The sequence below is a fragment of the Trachypithecus francoisi genome, unplaced genomic scaffold (assembly GCF_009764315.1).
Source record: "Trachypithecus francoisi isolate TF-2019V2 unplaced genomic scaffold, Tfra_2.0 Contig01440, whole genome shotgun sequence".
Classification (NCBI taxonomy): domain Eukaryota; kingdom Metazoa; phylum Chordata; class Mammalia; order Primates; family Cercopithecidae; genus Trachypithecus; species Trachypithecus francoisi.
This window is the reverse complement of record NW_022681431.1, coordinates 4,974,757-4,994,747: the sequence shown is the minus strand read 5'-3', so window position 1 is coordinate 4,994,747 and position 19,991 is coordinate 4,974,757. Positions and strand designations below refer to the sequence as shown.

The 19,991-nt window shown below is 45.1% G+C and overlaps 1 protein-coding gene across 2 annotated transcripts in view; it reads right to left on the bottom strand.

Moving 5' to 3' along the window:
* Positions 1 to 19,991, bottom strand: part of PDGFRL (platelet derived growth factor receptor like) — a 74,663-nt gene that overhangs the window by 36,446 nt on the left and 18,226 nt on the right. For both annotated transcript variants that reach the window (XM_033226304.1, XM_033226312.1), the window contains exon 2: positions 17,701 to 17,998. In XM_033226304.1, the coding sequence (XP_033082195.1) occupies positions 17,701 to 17,998 (298 nt within the window). The remainder of the gene's footprint in view (positions 1 to 17,700; positions 17,999 to 19,991) is intronic.

Sequence of the window (19,991 nt, the reverse complement as noted above, 5' to 3'; positions counted from 1 at the left end):
TTCCCCAGGATGCCTACCAGGGGATGTGATGTATTGCGCCACTGCATGAGCCACCTGGGTAAATAAATACATGAGGGCACGTTTAACATTGATTCACTTCTATCAATGTTGGTTGACTCACAGGGCCCCCAACCCCCTACCTTTTCCCAGCTATGAAGTCAAGTTCACAAAGAACAGCGCTGTTACAGGGAAGGGTGAGCTGGTGCTTTCTGACCTCTGCTCCAATGTATGTGAGACACCAGATCTCACCTGGGTTCTAGGCAGTGGGATGGGAACAGAGTAGTGCTTTGGACAGTAGGATGTGACCTGAAAGGCAGAGACTAGGGGCAAATCAGGATGAACTCCCAAACGCAATCCAAGCAAAGTCTTTGAGCAGGAAGGCTTCAAGCGAGGCAGGAGAGGCCCCAAGACAGAGTGGACAAATTGGGAATGCAGGATGGGAAGTGACACGAGAAGGTTCTGGGCTGACTTCCCAGGGCAGCAACTTAGCAGCTGCCCACCTGCAGCCAGCTGTGTGGGTGGGATGGAGCTGCCAAGGGAGCCAAGCCCGGACACTGCAGGAACACCTCTGACATCTTCATTTTGCTTTTTTATAATGTGCCATTCCACACAATTATTGACTAGCGGACATACAATTTCCCATTTTACATCTATCCTTTATTCCTCTTTTCTTGCTCCATCCTTTGACATACCTTTCAAAACTGTTTTATTTATTTTACATGTTCAAGTACTTGGTAAATGATGCTACTAACACACCAATGTTCACTTTTGAGCATTAGATCCCAGACATCATCCACACGTACATGTATTTTTTAAAGCAAGGTTTCACTCATAAAACACATGCAATCACTGGTACTATCAGCAATGCTCCATCTTACAAGATGCTCCAAAATGATCATCTAACATAGTTTGTGATATTCCTGCAGTGTCTTTGGTTTGATGCACTAACTTGACTGTATTGTCATTTTCTTACTGTATTTTAATGCTGTGAAATACATCTGGGATAATCAATCGTAGACTTAACAGAGATGCTCTAGAAATGAAAGGCGTTGTTGAATGAAACTTTTTTTTGGTTTTACATACATATTCAGTGTAGGAAGAAACATTATTTTTAAGTAAGAGTTAACAGAAGACGTTTTCCCCAAAACTATAGAATGTGCATCAAGCAATTTCCCCCACCCAAATGACGAGGTCGATGAGCAATGGGTGATCCAGAGAACCTTGAGACCATTAGTATGAGCATCAGTGAGCCCTCCACAATGCTATGGACACAAAAATCTGTAGGGGATTGAGACACACATCTAAAACATTTCTTAAAACGAAAGTCCCAGGCTGAGGCAGGTGAATCACTTGAGGTCAGGAGTTTGAGACCAGCCTGGCCAACATGGCAAAACCCGGTTTCCACTAAAAATACAAAAATTAGCAGGGCATGGTAGCATGTACCTGTAATCCCAGCTACTCAGGAGCCCGAGGCAGGAGAATTGCTTGAACCCAGGAGGTGGAGGTTGCAGTGAGCCCAGATTGCGCCACTGCACTCCAGCCTGGGTGACAGAGGAAGACTCCGTCTCAAAAAAAAGAAAAGAAAAAATCTGAAAAACTGGCTGTTTTCTTATGAGTTACCTCCTTTGGGTACAGTACGGTGAACAGAAATAACTCACCGATATTGAGATGGCTTACTATGTGTGCCAAGAGCTCCACATGCATGACCTCATTCTATCCTGAGAACAGCACAATGAGCCTAGTTCTATTATTACCTGCCCCCCACCCATGTCCTGAACGGAACATAGCTGTGTTTTTCTGCAACCTGAACACTGTCAGAACACTGAGTACACTGGGGGAAGTCTTGTATCCTGCTGCCTCCACCCACCAATCTCTGGGGAAATAGGGGAGGGCCTGGAGCTGGTGCCAGTGAGTCTGGAAAGAGAATGCTGTACCTTCAGCATTGGTTAAGTTATGTATTTGTCATTTCTGGGGTGCAAGACCATTTGAGGACAAGTATTAGAGCTTGGGGGTGGCATTTCCTTTTGACTGGCCACTGCAAATTAGACCCCAATTGGATCCATGCTCCAGATAAGAACGAAGGCAAAGTGAGAGCCTCCTCACCTTCATTTGTTCTGCTCAGAAAATAAAACGAGCTTTGGAGGAAAGTGAGTTCGAATATAAAAGACACCTGCATAACGATATGAATGCACTTAAGTGTACTGAACTGTCTACTTAAAAATAGTTAATAAGGTAAATTGTATGTTCTCTGTATTTTCCAAAAATATAAATTATTTGAAAAAAAAAAAAAAACCTTCCTCAGTATAACACCAGAGTACTGTCCGTAACGTTTACCAAAGTCTGTGCAGATTCCTTCTCAACGGTGGGGTTCTTCTGTTGATAACCACTTCAGATCTTTCTCTTTTTCTTTTAAAATGTCTCCCAGACTCTCCCTCCAGATGCTGGATGACATGATGAGCCTGGCCGAGAGCCCACTCTCTGCTCCATCGGCCCACCCTCCCTTTGTGTTGTCTGTGGGTGGAGTAAGCTGTTGCCAGCCGTGGCCAAATGAAAAGCCTGATGCCCTCCCTTCTCTCTAAAAGCTATTTATTGTTTTCAGAGGAGCCAGCCATCAAAGAGATCTCCTGTGCCCCACGCACTCCTCCCAACTCCCAGTTCTTGACTGAAAAAATGCTAACATCCGACCAGATACCAGAGAAACATCCTGAGAGACAATGCCTGGACTCATATTTCCTAGGGAGCAGGACCAGGGCTTATTACCGTATCAGCCTATCTTGTTTTTACTGCTGTGATGTGGCTGACAACATAGCTGAAATCTCCAACATCTCCTTGTTCCTACCAGCATCGACTGATTATATTTAAGCCTTCGTCCAGACCCACCTATTCTCAGTTTCTTCTCATTTTCTTCCCTGAATCAGCGCGGTGTCAATCATTCTCTGGCTCTACAACCTGGAAATGTGTTATGATGAGATTCAAGAAACAAAATGTGTGCAGAGAAGACGGAAGTGGGTCATGTTGATCTCCCAGCAGGGGTTATTCAGATAATCCAGAATATTCCTGTATGAATTTTTTCATATTATCAACAAAATGAAAGCAAATATTTAAAAAAAATTGCAAAGAAACATGACGTCCAAGAACACATCTACAGACCCCAGTTTGAGCGGAATAGGCATGGGGCACGGGGAGGAAGAATGAAGACAATTGACACAGAAAAAGACACTGTCTTTCTTCTGAAGGCAATGAGGAGTGCTAACCCTCACACTATGGTTTATATTACTCTGCATTTTCTGTCTCCCTCCTCCTCCTTTTCCTTTCTCTCTCTCTCTCTCTCTCTCTCTTCTTTCATTCTTTCTGAGACAGAGTTTCACTCTGTTGCCCAAGCTGGAGTGCAGCGGCATGATCTCAGCTCACTGCAGCCTCCACTTCCCAGGCTCAAGCAATCCTCCCACCTCAGCCTCCCAGGTAGCTGGGACTATAGGCACACGCCACCATGCTCTGCTATTTTTTTTTTTTTTTTTTTTTTTGTAGAGATGGGGTCTTGCCATGTTGCCCAGGCTGGTCTCAAACTCCTGAGCTCAAGTGATCCACCCGCCTCAATCTCCCAAAGTGCTGGAATTACAGGCGTGAGCCACCATGCTCAGCCATGCATTTTCTGTGTATACATATTTAGAAAGGCTTTAAATCCTCGACTCAAAATTGCCCTAAATTTTACTCTAAATTTCTTTATGTGGTTAACAAGGCCCTCTAAGGTCTGCCTCACCTCCCATCATCATCTCTTCTCCTAACCGCCTTCCCATTCCCTTGCCTCTGACCGCCCCGTCTTACCCACCTGCCCTTCATGCTCCAAGTTCTACACTCTTTCCCACTTCTAGGTACTTCCTTCAAACACTTCTCTGTTTCTGGAATTTCCTTATATTCTTCCACACCTTTCCTTACCCAGGGAACTCTCAACTTTCAGGTATGAGCTTGAGTTTCCTCCTCCTTCACACCACACTTCTGTTAACAAGGCACTTGCTAACAGATTTTAATATTTTATTAAAATTGCTTATTTATCTTCCATGAGATTAAAAGATCTATGGGATATAGAGATTATATTTATTTGCTCGCCATCTTATCTCCAGCATCTGCCTAGCAGGGACCATACACATAGTAGATGCTTATAAAAAAACTGTTGGCAGAAAGGAACAGGGCAGAGGAGTCAAGAAACAGAGCGTCCGACCAGTGATAATTACTGTTGTCAGGAACAGTACCTTTGCTGTTTCCGATCTCAAAGACAGGAGATGTTTATGGGATCTGGGATGGACTGAGTCGAAGTAAAAGCTGAATCAATTTCAGCACCGGAAAATACAGTCATCAGCATGTTTTCATTAGCCTCGAAGGGACCAACTACACTGTTCAAGGGGGCCACTGTTCCGGAAAGACACAGCAGGGCACAGGGGCACGAATGAATGTGTCCCTGTGTGGGTACATGCACTTACCAATGTCTACTCTCTTTTTAAAAAATGTGTTTGTTGGGCCGGGTGCGGTGGCTTATGCTTGTAATCCCAGCACTCAGGGAGGCCCAGGTGGTGGGTGGATCACTTGAGGTCAGGAGTTCAAGACAAGCCTGGCCAACATGGCAAAACCCCATCTCTACTAAAAATACAAAAAATTAGCCAGCCGTGGTGGCACACGCTTGTAATCCCAGCTACTTGAGAGGCTGAGGCATGAGAGTTGCCCGAACCCAGGAGGCAGAGGTTGCAGTGAGCTGAGATCACGCTTCTGCACTCCAGGCTGGGCAAGAAAGAAGACTCTGTCTCCAAAAATAGATAAAATAAAATTTCTTGGTAAAATGAATTCTACACTGTTTAAAACACAACTTGAAACTGTGACCACTGCGTAGCCTAAAAGGCTGAAAGGACCATAGGTTTAAGTGTGCAGGTATTGTATGCACTCAGTTCTCTTTTGGAATGTTTCTTCATTTACTGGTGCTAGGAAGACAGTTGTAGCACAGCTGAAACCTGCCATCTAGTGGACCTTCTCATGACAGGGTTTTGCAAGGCAAAGGAAACAAGTATCGCAGTGTAGGAGACCAGACCTCCAAGAGCATCCCTCAGTTACGCTCTTCCGACATAGTTCTCCTTTCCAAATAGCCCAGTGTCAGATTTTCACGCTCTGGCATCCAAAGAGTTATCCTAAATCAATGTGGAATTTCAACCACTTTCCACGCAAAGGTATTTCAGCAAGAAAAATCGATGCCTCCTTCTGGGTAAGTATATGCTTTTCATTTCTGTTTTGAATCTTTAGAAATCAGATTAGTTTAGTCTATAACTTAAAAAAAAGTCGATGATTAATCTGTCTTGCCTGAAGCTACCTCCATCAGACCGAGAGTGTACTGTGATCTAAATTTATCCCGACAGACATACCACAGAGCTCTGGAGTAGGGCAGCCATTCTGCCTGGGGAACTAGGGCACCCAAGTTCTGGGACCCATGCAGCCACTTGCCAGCTTGTCCCTCTGGACCAGCCACCTCTCCTCTATGACTCTCAGTTCCCTTATCTGTCAAAAAGTGAGGCTTTCTTGAAGACATACACATGGCCAATATGCATATGAAAAATCCCAACATGACTAATTATTAAAGAAATCCAAACCAGAACCACAATGAGATATACTCTCACACTAGTCAGCATGGCTATTAACCAAAGCCAAAAATAACAGATGCCATCAACGTCGTGGAGGAAAGGGAAAGTTTACACACTGCAGGTGGGAATGTGGATTCGTTCAGCCACTGTGCAAAGCAGTTTGGAGATGTCTCAAAGAACTTAGAGCTACCACATGGGCCAGCAATCCCATTACTGAGTATATATCCAAAGGAATATAGATTGTTCTACCACAAAGGCACAAGAATTCATATGTTCATTGCAGTACTAGTCATAATAGCAAAGACATGGAATCAACCTAGATGCCCATCAATAGTAGACTGGATAAAGAAAATGTGGTACATACACACCATGGAATACCACACAATAAAAAAGAAGGAAATCATGTCCTTTGCAGCAACATGGATGCAGTTGGAGGCCATTATCCTAAGTAAACCAACACAGGAACCGGAAACCAAGTACCACATGCTCTCACTTTTAAGGGGGAGCTAAACACTGAGTACACCTGGACACAAAGATGGAAACAAGAGACACAGGGACCCACTTGAAGGTGGAGGGTGGGAAGAGGGTCAGGACTGAGAAAACTACCTATCAGGTACTAAGCGTGTTACCTGGGTAATGAAATGATCTGTGTATCAAGCCCTCGTGACATGCAATTTACCCACGTAACAAACCTGCACATATACACGCTCAACCTAAAAGTTGGAAAGAGGGAAAAAAACAGGGGTGTAAGCTGAACAATCAGAAGGTCCCTTTCAGGTCAAAGGTTCTTTGAGCTTGTTCCCAGAGTCTCAGGTCACATGATCTCAGGGGCCTGACTTTAGATCCCCTCCAGGCTCAGTGCCCCCAGCACCACTCATTCATGGAAACACACATGGAGGACCTACAGCCTGCTGGAGACTGTGCTGGGTGCGTGGAAAACATCAGGGAATAAACAGACACCCTCTATGGTTAGAGACTAGAGTCAATGCTGCTGTGATACGAAGAAGTGGGAAAATCCAAGAACTACTTAGATAGTAGCATCACTGTTTGGATACGGGAGTGAATAAGGAAAGTGGTATTCAGAGTGACTCCCGGGCCTCTGGTCAAGAGCAACTGGATGGAATTAGTGCCATTCTCTGAACTGAAGGACACAGAAGGATGACCAGGTGTGGAGAAAGATCATGAGCTGAGTTTGTTTATTATTTCCTTAGAGATGGGCCTCGCTCTGTCTCCCAGGCTGGAGAGCAGTGGCACAATCATAGCTCACAGCAGTCTCAAGCTCCTGGGCCCAAACTATCTTACCATGTCAGCCTCCCAAGTAGCTGGGACGACAGGTGTGCACCACTATCCCTGGCTCGTTTTTAAAGGTTTTTTTTTTTTCTAGAGATGGGGTCTTGCTCTGTTGCCCAGGCTGGAGTGCAGTCATGGATCATAGTTCACTACGCCTCAAATCCCTGGGCTCAAGTGATCTTCTCACCTCAGCATCCTGAGTAGCTGCAGCTACAGGCATGTATCACCACACCTGTAATTTAAAACAAATTTTTTAGAGATGGGGGTCTTGCTATGTTGCCCAGGCTGGTCTTAAATTCCTGGCCTCAAGCGATTCTCCCATCCTGGCCTCCCCTGTTGCTGGGATAGACGGTTCAATTTAAATAAAAGCTCATGAAAGATCCAAACAGATATTGTGAGCCGGCAGCTGGATAGCTCAGTCTGAAGCTCAGAAGAAACATTTAACGTAATACATGACAAATTGAGGGCATTTGCCAGCATGTAGAGAGGAGTGTACAGAACCAACATTCAATGTCTGGAAGAGTGGAGGATGCAGAGCTGGTGAAGAGATTCTGGAAGGGCTGTGAGACAGAGAGAAAACCAGAAGGACACAGGACTGTGGAAGCCAAGACAGATGCTTCACTCGGCTAAACGGAGTTGGTGCAGGAAATCTCAAGGCATGGAAAAGGGAACTCTGGATTTAGTGCCCTTATTGACCTTGGTGATAAAATGGATGTGGAGTAATGGGGCCAGGAGTCAGGTAGAGTTATTGAAGAGTGAACAGGAAAAAGAAAAAAAGTGAATACAATGGGAACAGAGACTCCTCCCAGGGAACTGGCTGTGAAGGTTATGAGACAGGAAGATGGCTGGAGGGTGCATGGGGGTCAAGGCAGAATTTCTTAATTTGGTGACTATTGATGAAAAGGACCCATAAATCCTTTTCAAGGAGATGTTGACGACCCAGAATGAAGAGGCAATAAGTGACGTGTTGAGGTTCCTGAGAAAGTAGGTAGAGATGAGATCCAGGGCACAGATAGTGCTTTGGCGTTAGGAGGGAAAATCCTCACCCTTCTTCCCCTGTCACTGGTAGAGCAGGGAAGGAGGACATGTGATAAGATAAAGTTAAGGCGATTGGAGCTCCAATTTCTCAATAAATTAGGGGATGACTTCATTAGCTGAAAGTGAGAGAGAGAGAGAGAGAGAGAGAAAGAGAGAGAGAGAGAGAGATCAGAGGTTTAAGAAGAAAGAAAAAGTGACCTTTCTAGAGAAATGTATTCAGTTTTGCCAGGCAGAATTGAGGTGGCCACATCTACTGGCAGCCATGGCCATGTGGCCAGCTGTATGGCTCCTTCCAGCAGTGCTCAGGGTCCATGTGCAGACAAGAGAAAGGAGATGAACAGGGTCATCTAGGGTCAGAAGTTTCCAAGTGGATACGAAGGAAGAACAGAGAGCAAAGGAACTTAGGACATGTTCAAGAGTTCAGTAGAAATGACAGAACCCAGAATTGGAGACTATTATTCTAAGTGAAGTAACTCAGGAATAGAAAACCAAACATCGTATGTTCTCACCGATATATGGAATTAAGCTATGAGGATGCAAAGTCCTAAGAATGATACAATGGACTTTGGGGACTTGGGGGGAAGAGTTTGGGGGGTGCCGAGGGATAAAAGGTAACAAATATGGGCCGGGCACGGTGGCTCACGCCTGTAATCCCAGCACTTTGGGAGGCTGAGGCGGGTGGATCACGAGGTCGGGAGATCAACACCATCCTGGCTAACACAGTGAAATCCTGTCTTTACTAAAAATGCAAAAAATTAGCCGGGCGTGGCGGCGGGCACCTGTAGTCCCAGCTACTCGGGAGGCTGAGGCAGGAGAATGGCGTGAACCCGGGAGGCGGAGCTTGCAGTGAGCTGAGATTGCGCCACTGCTCTCCAGCCTGGGTGACAGAGCGAGACTCCGACCCAAAAAAAAAAAAAAGATAATAAATATGGTGCAGTGCATACCGCTCAGGTGATGACGGGTACACCAGGATCTCACCAATCACCACTAAAGAACTTATGTAACCAAATACCACCTGTACCTCAGTAACTTATGGAAAAATAACATTTTTAAAAAGAGAGAGAGAAGTAAAGACATAAAGTGGCAATGTGGATCAAGAGGGAGAAGGGAGAGTCAATGGACTAATGGCTCTGTGAGGTCAAGTAACAACAGGTTCTGTATTAGTCTGTTCTCACATTGCTAATAAACACATACCTGAAACTGGGTAATGTATAAAGGAAAGAGGTTTAATGGACTCACAGTTCCACATGGCTGGGGAGGCCTCACAATCCTGGCGGAAGAACAAGGGATGTATTACATGGCAGCAGGCAAGAGAGAGAATAAGCACCAAGAGAAAGGGGTTTCCCCTTAGAAAACCATGTGATCTCGTGGAACTTATTCACTACCATGAGAACAGCATGGCGGAACTGCCCTCATGATTCCATTATCTCCCACAGGCTCCCTCCCACAACATGTGGGAATTACAGGAGCTACAATTCAAGATGAGATTTTGGAGGGGAAACAGGCAAACCATATCAGGCTCTGAGACAATGGGGATGGATCCAGGTGACACAGCACCATAGATATGAAATATATTAATACTTTGTTGTTTGCCTAGCAGACCCACCGCCCAATACATGCAGTGTACACATCAGTACTCAGTAATTATCTTTAAATGTTGAATGAATGAATGACTAGGAACTGACTTCTGACATGTGCCCCAAACCCCTGGGAAAGCCAAAACATACTTCCTGAGCTCTGGTATGTGTCAGACATTGTTCTAGGTGCTAGGAATCTGATGCTAAACCACAGATGTGCTATTTGCCTCAAGGGGTTTATTCTTTCAGGAGGGAAGAAGGACACAGACCCCAGATTATAAAGAAGTAATCAATGAAACAAACAGATCGGCAATAATATATTCATATTCCAGATCAGGAAGCTGGGTTCTAGGGAAATTACTGATCACAGACCACTTTGCTGGTTAGTGATAAAGGGATAATTCAAATCTAGCTGTGCCTCAGCCTCTGGCTTCTCTGTTCGATAACATTCTTTGTCTTTATTCTCATTGAAGGAAACATATAGAATAACACATTTATCCTTATTGAGTAAATTGAATGCTTTCTCTGTGTTACACATATGAACCATGAGAGAAAGTTATTTATATAATAATGTTTATAACTGCACTATTTATGATAGTAAAAATTAAAAGCCACAAGCTGGGAACTCCCTAAGATTACAATGCAATGTTACATTGATGGAATACCATATTGTCATCAACATCATAAGCAGATCTACATAAAAATCCATATGAAACTACTGCAGGTTAGAACACATTAACTTACTGCAATATTGCTTTAAACACTTATTTTCCCAAATCCCAAATTCTTAGTTGAGTGGGTCCTTAGAGACCATCTTGTTTTACAGGCCAAAGAAACTGACGCAGCATCCTTGCTAAAACACCACCATGAATAATCGGTAAGAAGAGATGGATTTCTGCATCCTCCAATCCTAGAGAGATGCCAAATTATATTTGAGTGCCATGAATGTTCCTTTCTTTATATTGTGTTTTAATCATTTACCAAAATCATTGATGAATAAAGCCAGATACATTAACTCATTAAAGTCTTAAATAACCAACTATGACATTCCCAGCACTTTGGGAAAAACAAATGTACATTGCATTTTTCTCTACTTGGGCATTTTACTTCCTAGAACTCCAAAGTTTGTTAGACCTTTTTCTTCGTCATTAATTGCTCTCTCTGTTGACCTGCTTTTGTAGGTGAGTGTGAAGAACATTTCACGATTTAGTAGCAAAAGATGAAGTAGTCAGCAGGTTATATTCAGATAAATGTGGTCACGCTTCCAGAAAGCCACCAATATTGGTTAAAACTACAAGACTTGGCTGGGTGAGGTGGCTCATGCCTGTCATCTCAGGACTTTGAGAGACCAAGGTGGACGGATCACCTGAGGCCAAGAGGCAGAGACCAGCCTGGCCAACATAGTGAAAGCCCGTGTCTACTAAAAATACAAAAATTAGCCAGGTGTGGCAGCTGATGCCCATAGTATCAGCTACCCAGGAGGTTGGGGCACTAGAATTGCTTCAATACGGAAGGTGGAAGTTGCAGTGAGCTGAGATAGTGCCACTACACTCCAACCTAGGTGACGGAGTAAGACTTTGCCAAAAAAAACCAAAAAAACAAAAAACTACAAGGCTTTGTTGGATGAGCACCTGGGGAGCTTCCAAACTCAACACTGTCACAGCCCTGGAAAGAACTCATTCTATGGAAAAAAGAAAACACACAACGAATACTTCGCCATCCAAAGGCACCACGTTCTGGGAACGATGTCAAGAGTCCGTTTCTTGAATCTCTGGTGTGAAATAAATCGTGGTTTTTTTTATCGTTGGTTGATATAACTATGACTAGATGTTTTTCACATTTTTTCATGTTTCGTAAGTTTTTTGAAGCCCACATCAGTCATTACTTTCTTCTAAGGCTCTTGCTGTGCTTCGGATGAACAGTATTTAATGTTAAAAAGTCAAAATTTGTTTCTTCAGATGCTAAATATCTCTCTTCAGGTTAGTGCTTACTCTAAGTCTTTAAAATGTTTTCAAATGTATTTTAATATATAATTTAGATATATTTGAAAATGCTGTTAGAAAATACTAAAATTTCAAGCATGGAATCCTCTAAGCTTAAGATGCTTTGTGTAAGTCAAAGACTAAATGTTCAGAATAATTTATATTATGTCAATTCTGTTTTTTTATAAAAAGTGTATGAATTCAACTTTAGTGAATAAGGTCATTTAAAATGTATGTGGTGCTGGAGGCGGGGCCGGTCCTACGGGTGCGCTGGCTTCTTCCCACGGAGTTACATGCAGCCCGTGCACCTGTGAGTAGCCCGGCGGCCAATCTGGCCAACGGGCCATTTTACAGGAACTGAGGTCCAAAGAGGACATGGACACCTCAGCCCGGTCACAGTCACACAGGGCTCAGTGGACAGCCTTGGACTGAACGTGGGCTCCTAACTGCCTCCGGCCACTTCGCACAAACTGGGATGGCCCAGGTCCCCCAGCGAGGGTACCCAGCGAGGGTGCCCAGCAAGGGTAGCTCCGGGGTTTCCTGGCTGGGTGCTTCCCATTGGCTGCCAGCTGTGTGACACCACAGGGCAGAGTCTGTGGAGGCCCCACCCACCTCCTCTTGTCAATGGTCCCATCTGCCAGGAAAGATGAGGACTCCCAGGTTTCACCCACTGGAGGCTCAGCCTGAGGAACACTGGCCATGGTGGGTGGGTTCACCTCGGACTGACCACCCACTGGGCCTGCCTGCCCCTCCCTCAAAAGGCCTCTCGGGTTGTACGGGCTGTTGGGAGGTGGCTCAGCCTTGAAGGACAGACAACACACCTGTTGACCTAACCTCACTGGACAGACTCCAGGTGGACACCAACTCCTTAAGAGCCCCACGACTTCAGCTCTACCTGGGGCACCCAGCACCCCCACCCCACCACAGGGCTAGAGATCCTGAAAAAGGGGCAGGCAGTAGGGAAGGTAGAGGCACCCTCCTCTCCTGTTGGACAGTTGAGTTCTGAGGGCAAGCCCTGGGCCCAGACACGCAGAGACCCTGGCTGCCCTGGCTCTTGTTTGTTTAGGCCCAGGTTCTGCCCAGACCAAGGCCCAGGAGAGCTCTCAGGAGGCTGGGAAACCTCCAGGCCAGACAGAAAGTTGGGGCCAGAGCTGGGTTTTAGAGATCCTACAGGATCCAAAATGGGACGGCTCCCTAGGTGGGGCACGGCCTGTAACCAAGAACAGGAGGGTCCTCCAGAGAATGTGCCACCATCAGGGATATGAGCTAGGCCTTCCCAGAGCCTGGGCACCTTTGGGAGTGGGAAAAGTAAGGTGGAACTTGGAAAGGCTTTCAATGCCAGGCTGATGGCTGAGGGGATGGTGGGCAGGGAGGGAGGGTGAGAAGGCTCCCTCTGGCATGTGGGAGAAGGTGGGTGGAGGGAGGAGCCCCTGGAGGTGGCTGCAGTCCCTTAATGGGGGGCCTTGCTCGGGGCATGTGGGGCTCTCCCTCCATCCAGAACCGGCCCAAGACCCTTAGAGCCCTGAGTGCTGGCAAATCTCACTGCTCCTGACCCGGCCTGTGTATTCAAAACAGAAACAGTAAAACCAACATCAGGATGTCCATCGGAAAAAAAAAAAAAATGTATGTAGTAAATTCCACTTCTGGGTATACATCCAAAAGATTTAAAAGCAGAATCTCAAAGAAATATATGCACATCCATGTTCACTGCGGCATTCACAATAGCCAGAAGGTGGAAGGAGCCTAAATGCCTATCGCTGGATGATGGATTATAAAAATGTAGTCTAGGCCACGCACAGTGGCTCACACCTGTAATCCCAGCGCTAGGGGAGGCCAAGGTGCGCAGATTGCCTGAGGTCAGGAGTTTGTGACCACCCTGATCAACATGGTGAAACCTCATCTCTACTAAAAATACAAAAATTAGCCAGGCATGGCGGTGCGTGCCTGTAATCCCAGCTACTCTGGAAGCTGAGGCAGAAGAGTCGCTTGAACCTGGGAGGCAGAGATTGCAGTGAGCTGAGATTGTACCACTGCACTCCAGCCTGGGTGAAACAGCAAGACTCCAACTCAAAACAAAAGAAACAAAACAAATGTAGTATAGGCCTGGCATGGTGGCTCACGCTTGTAATCCCAGCACTTATGGGAGGCCGAGGTCAGGAATTCGAGACCAGCCTGGCCATCTTAGTGAAACCCTGTCTCTACTAAAGATACAAAAGTTAGCTAAGTGTGGTGTTGTGTGCCTGTAATCCCAGCTAGTTGGGAGGCTGAGGCAGGAGAATCACTTGAACCTGGGAGGCAGAAGCTGTAGTGAGCCGAGATCGTCCCACTGCACTCCAGCCTGGGTGACAGAGCAAGACTCCATCTCAAACATAAAATGTGGTATGTATATACAATATAATATTACTCAGCCTTAAACAGAAAGGAAACCATATCATATGCTGCAACATCAAAGAACTTTCAGCACATCATGCTGTGGGAAATAAGTCAGCAACAACAACAAAAAAATATGCTGCATGTTCCATTTATATGGGGTACCTAGAGTTGTCAAACTCAGAAACAGCCAGTAGCAAGGTGATTCCCAGGAAAGACTGCTAGGAGAAGAGGAGTTCAGTGGGCACAGAGTTTCAGCCATGCAAGATGAAAACGGTCTAGAGGTCTATTATACAACAATGTGCCTACAGTTAACAATACTGTACACTTCAAAATTATTTTTTCTTTCTTGTTTTTTCTGAAACAGTCTCACTCATGTTGCCCAGGCTGGATTGCAGTGGTATGATCGTGGCTCACTGCAGCATTGACTTCCTGGGCTCAGATGATCCCACCCCCTTAGCCTCTCAAGTAGCTGGGACTACAGGAACGCACTCCAAAGCCAGATTAATTTTTTTTTTTTTCCGTAATTTTAGTAGAGATGGTTTCGCCATATTTCCCAAGCTAGTCTTGAACTCCTGGGCTCAAGCGATCTGCCCACCTTGGCCTTCCAAAGTGCTGGGATTACAGGTGTGAGCCATCATGCCTGCCCTTCAAAATCATTAAGAGGGTAAATCTGTGTTATGTGTTTTTTACCGCACATAAACATATATAGTGGTAAGCCTTTCCAGATTTCTTCCAAGCAGAATATCCCTATGTTCTCTCTTCTACACATGCACTTCAAGTGTAGAAAGAGAAACAGGAAGAATGGATTCACTTTCTCCATCTCCACTCCCCATGCAGCCCACTCAGCCTTAAGAAGGACTCTATCCTGTTTTATCCACGATGCTAGAAGGTAGAGTCAGAATAAAAATGTGAAAGATGTCTTAATATAAGAAGATAAGAGAGATAAGTAGACACTTTAATATAACTTATACATGTATTTTGTTTATTCTACAAGTTGTGTGTGTAGGGGAGTGTGTGTGTATGTAAGAAGGACAAATGTATCAGGGAGGCTTGTCAGTCAAGCATTAAGTAGGGAAACTTAAACGCCAACCACTCAGCTAACTCTCAGTGAAAAACAAAGGTGTTGGAAGTAGTTTTTCAAGTGTGAAGAGAGCTGGGAAGATGCAACAGCAAGTGCTGTGGGAACACAGAGCTGGGGAGGCCTGCCACGGGTTTCCCAGAGAAAGGGATGCCTAAGGTTAGCCGGGTGCTGAGGGGCCCAAGAGTGTTCCTGGCTATGAAAGCAGCAAACTTGAAGGCCCCAGGAGCCTGGTGCTTTTGAGAATCTTACAGGAGCCCAGGGCAGCGAGAGCAGAGTGACCCATTGAGATTAGAGGTGACTCCAGAGAGACGCCAGAGGACAGGGACGGCCTCACTGCCATGTGAGGATGTTGGACTTTATCCCTAAGGGCACACACTGAGTGGTTAGCAGGGGAGCCACACACTGTGTGGCTCTGACTTTTAAGTGTTGCTCCAGCTGCAGTGAGAAGCCCTAGCCCGGGTGTGGTCACTGCAGTATCAGAGATGGCAGAGAGCAGCAGCTCAGACAGGGGACAGTGACTCCAGGAAAGCAAATGGACAGATTCCCATTCCTGGAAGAAGGCTCAATTGCTATGAAGAGGGAATTGAGTCATATATTATGACTCAATATTGCAAAAGCAATAGTGGTTTGCTATCATTATGTTTCATGGCAAGAACTGCTATTACATTTACACCAAACTCATAGAATTTTGAAACGTTAAAATGAAGGCTGAACTGGCTTAACTTGGCGACTGATTGGATGTGGAGAGTGTGGGAGAGAGGGAGGAGGCACGGATGCCTCCCAGTCTTCTGGTTGGGTAACCAAGTGGATAATCATGTCCTTGAGGGAGATGAATTTCTGCAAAAACACAGTTTGTGTGGAAATACGAATCTGTTATGAACATACAGAGTCTGAGATACCTGCCCTCTGCAGTCTTTCTTTTTTTTTGAGATGGAGTATTGCTATGTTGCCAGGCTGGAGTGCAGTCATGCAATCTCAGCTCACTGCAACCTCTGCCTCCCGGGTTCAAGCGATTCTCCTGCCTCAGCCTCCCAAATAGCTGGGACTAGAGGCATGCACCATGCCCAGTTTATTTTTATATTTTTAGTGGAGACAGGGTTTCACAATGTTGGCCAGGATGGTATCGATCTCTTGACATCATGACAATCTGCCCGCCCTGGCCTCCCAAAGCGCTGGGATTACAGGCATGAGCCACCGTGCCCAGCCTGCCCGCAGCCTTTCTTTCTCCCACTCTTGTCATCTCAAACAACGTCTGGTATTTCTCCATTGTAAATCGATACTATTTCTCCATCATATACAGAAATAGGGTCAGAAAGAATCTTAGAAATCATGCCATCCCCTGCCCTCATTCTACACATAAGGAAACAGACCTGGCAGAGTTTAGGAGACTTCGCCAAGGTGCACAGGACTCTAACCCCATACACACCCTGACTCACAGCCCATGCTCAGGTTCCTCCCAGCACCGTGGAAAGTATGTGTTTCTTTCTTGCTTCTCACACTTGCCGCCATCACCACCATAACCACTCTTCCTGGTCTAGAAAGCCCAGCCTTCTGAGGGTACTCATTTAAACATGAGAAATCACTGGCCTTCTTACCAGTTGAGGCCTCTGAATGTAACAGTCATAGATTTATGAACGTAAAAATAATCAGAAGCAACCAGGCGCAGTGGCTCACACCTGTAATCCCAGCACTTTGGGAGGCCGAGGCGGGAAGATCACGAGGTCAGGAGATCAAGACCATCCTGGCTAAGATGGTGAAACCCCATCTCTACTAAAAATGCAAAAACTTAGCTGGGCATGGTGGCAGGTGCCTGTAGTCCCAGCTGCTCGGGAGGCTGAGGCAGGACAATGGCGTGAACCCAGGAGGCGGAGCTTGCAGTGAACCGAGATCGCACCACTGTACTCCAACCTGGGTGACAGAGCGAGACTGTCTAAAAAAAAACAAATATATAATAACAATAATAATAATCATAAGCAGTTGAAAAGTAGTTGAAGTTGATATCTGGTCAAGTTGCTCACAGGAATCTCCTGTCAGGTCATTTTAGTTTTCATTACGATTATTTAAGAAACAACATAAAATATTGAGTCCATTAATTTTCACAGTATGTTTTTTATATTTTTTTTGAGACGGAGTGCGGTAGTGTGACCGTGGTTCGCTATAATCTCCACCTCTGGGGTTCAAGCGACTCTCCTGCCCCAGCCTCCTGAGTAGCTGGGATTATAGGCACATGCTACCACATCTGGCTAATTCCTATTTCTTGTAGAGAGGGAGTTTCACCATGTTGGCCAGGCTAGTCTCCAACTCCTGGCCTCAAGTGATCTGCCTACTTTGGCCTCCCAAAGGGCTGGGATTACAGGCATGAGCCACTGCACCCGGCCACACAATACGAATTTTTAAACATCCATCTGTACGCATAATAGTTTTCTATAAAATTTTGGTTTCCTACAAAATTTCACTCACCATACATTTTCAAATAGAATTGTCATATGGTTTTGTCACACGGTTTCCTATAAAATTTCACTCTTTCAACAAATGTTGGTAGGATTTGCAGTTGTTTTTATTAACTGGGTAAAGAAATAAAATCTGTGACTTTCGCTCTTTGAGTTTCTATTTTTATGATCTATTAGGGTAAAATGGAAGATGTCAGAAACAATGTGTAATAACAGTTAAGAAGGAATTTTGTGAACTATTACAATTACAAATACTCAACCCTACACAGTTAAAAAAAAAATGCTTACCTGATGCGAGAGTCCTTAAAGGTGTCAAGATATGCAGGGTAGCTCCATCCAATTCTACTCCCCTTACATCGAAGCTCTACACTTTGCCCCGCCAGCAGACTCAGGGTAGCAGCGGGTTTCTGGAAGCGACCTTTATCCAGCACCTGCATCATGATAGACTGCGTCTTTGGTGTTGAATCGGCTGAGTCCCTGTCCTTTATTTTAGGAACTTTGGGCTTCACCTTCTTGTTGGTAGGTTTGATTCTATTCTCCCCTGGTTCCTTTGGACGCTTGTTCTTGGGAAGGTGTTGGCCAGTAACTGCACAAACCAATGAGAGAGAAAACGCTATAGTAACGGCATCCTCAGAATATTTGAGGCTGATAACTTTTTCTTCTTCTTCTTCTTTTTTTTTTTTTTGAGACAGATTCTCACTCTGTTGCCTAGGCCGGAGTACAGTGGCATGATCTCAGCTCACGGCAACCTCCGCCTCCCAGGTTCAAGTGATTCTCTTGCCTCAGCGTCCTGAGTAGCTTAGATTGCAGGTGCCCGCCGCTGCCCCCAACTCATTTTTGTATTTTTAGTAGAGACATGGAGACAGGGTCTCACCATGTTGGCCAGGCTGGTCTCAAACTCCTGACCTCAGGTGATCCGCCTGCCTTGGCTTCCCAAAGTGCTGGGATCACAGGAGGGAGCCACCATGCCCAGCCCTGTTAACTTTTAGATAACTCTAGAGAAGATAACTTTTTAATCCTCCCCTCCTCATATCTCAATATTGTTTTCAGTAAAAGTAATGTAACAATCATTTTTTGATTCTATAATTTTAAAACAATCATTAAAAAGGAAAATATTTCAGCTCCAAAGATATTCAAATTCAGCAAAATAGTTCATGTATGAGCTAAAATTTGCCCTAAGAAAACAAAAATAGTATTGCCTGTAGTTCACACTGTTGCACAGTCTCCAAGTGGTCACACAAAACAGCTGAACTGAAGCCATTCAAGGCTGTTTCTTTACTTTGCAGTCTCTATGTTGTCACTGTTCATTTTGATTCTACTGTTTAAACACAGAAATATGTAGTTCCACAGAGACTGGGGGCATAAACTGAAATTGCATGCACAATATTTTGTGTTTACTGTTAGAAAGAGAATCTCACTCTATCACCCAGGCTGGAATGCAACGGCATGATCCTAGCTCACTGCAGCCTTGAACTTCTGGGCTCAAGTGATTCTCCTGCCTCAGCCTCCTGACTAGCTAGGCCTACAGGTATGTGAGATCACGCTGAACAATTTTTTTTTTTTTTTAGAGTTGGGGTCTTGCTATATTGCCCAGGCTGGTATCGAACTCCTGGCCTCAAGCAACCCTCCCACCTAGACCTCCCGAAGTGCTGTAATTATAGGTGTGAGCCACTCTGCCGTGCCAAGATTTTGAACCATGATGAACTTTCTCTCAAAACAAACGGTAAAGTGGAGATTACATTTGTCAGGGGCTGGCAATGTCTAGATAGAATAAAATGTTTATTATTAAAGAGTAAATATTAAATGTATACTAATCTGACATCTATATATAAATGATCAAAACTCAACTGTAACTGTAGCAATGATTTAGAATTTCACCAACAAAATATCTTTGGGGAAGGAGTATTTTATCACCAACATCGTTGAGAGTTGCTGGCAAATAGGGGTAATAAGAAGCTAACTGACTTTAAGTTGCTTTTATGGTTGTTTCTGCCTTGTCTATAAATAACGCACCCTTACTGACTGCACCCAGGGAAGAGTCCCCTCACTGTTCTGCCTGTGGTGGGCCACCAGACTCCTCAAATCTCAGCTAAGCCTCTTGTAGTCACACAGTTGTGTCCACGCAACAAGAAAGAAAAGAGGACTGTAGGCCAGGTGTGGGGTGGCAGAGGCTGCAGTGAAAACAATGTTGACATATGAGGAGGGAAGGATTACAAATTTATCTTCTCTAGAGTTATCTAAAAGTTTTCAGGACTGGGCATGGTGGCTCACTCCTGTAATCCCAGCACTTTGGGAGGCTAAGGCAGGTGGATCCCTTGAGGTCAGGAGTTTGAGACCAGCCTGGGCAACACGGCAAAACTCTGTCTCTACTAAAAATACAAAATTAGCCAGGCGTGGTGGTGCATTACTGTAGTCACAGCTGCTAGGGAGGCTGAGGCACGAGAACTGCTTGAACCTGGGAGGCGGAGGTTGCAGTGAGCCGAGATCATGCCACCACACTCCAGCCTGGATGACAGTGAGATCCTGTCTCAAAAAAAAAAAAAGGAAAGAAAAAGGTACTGTAGAGTTTCAGTTTGACC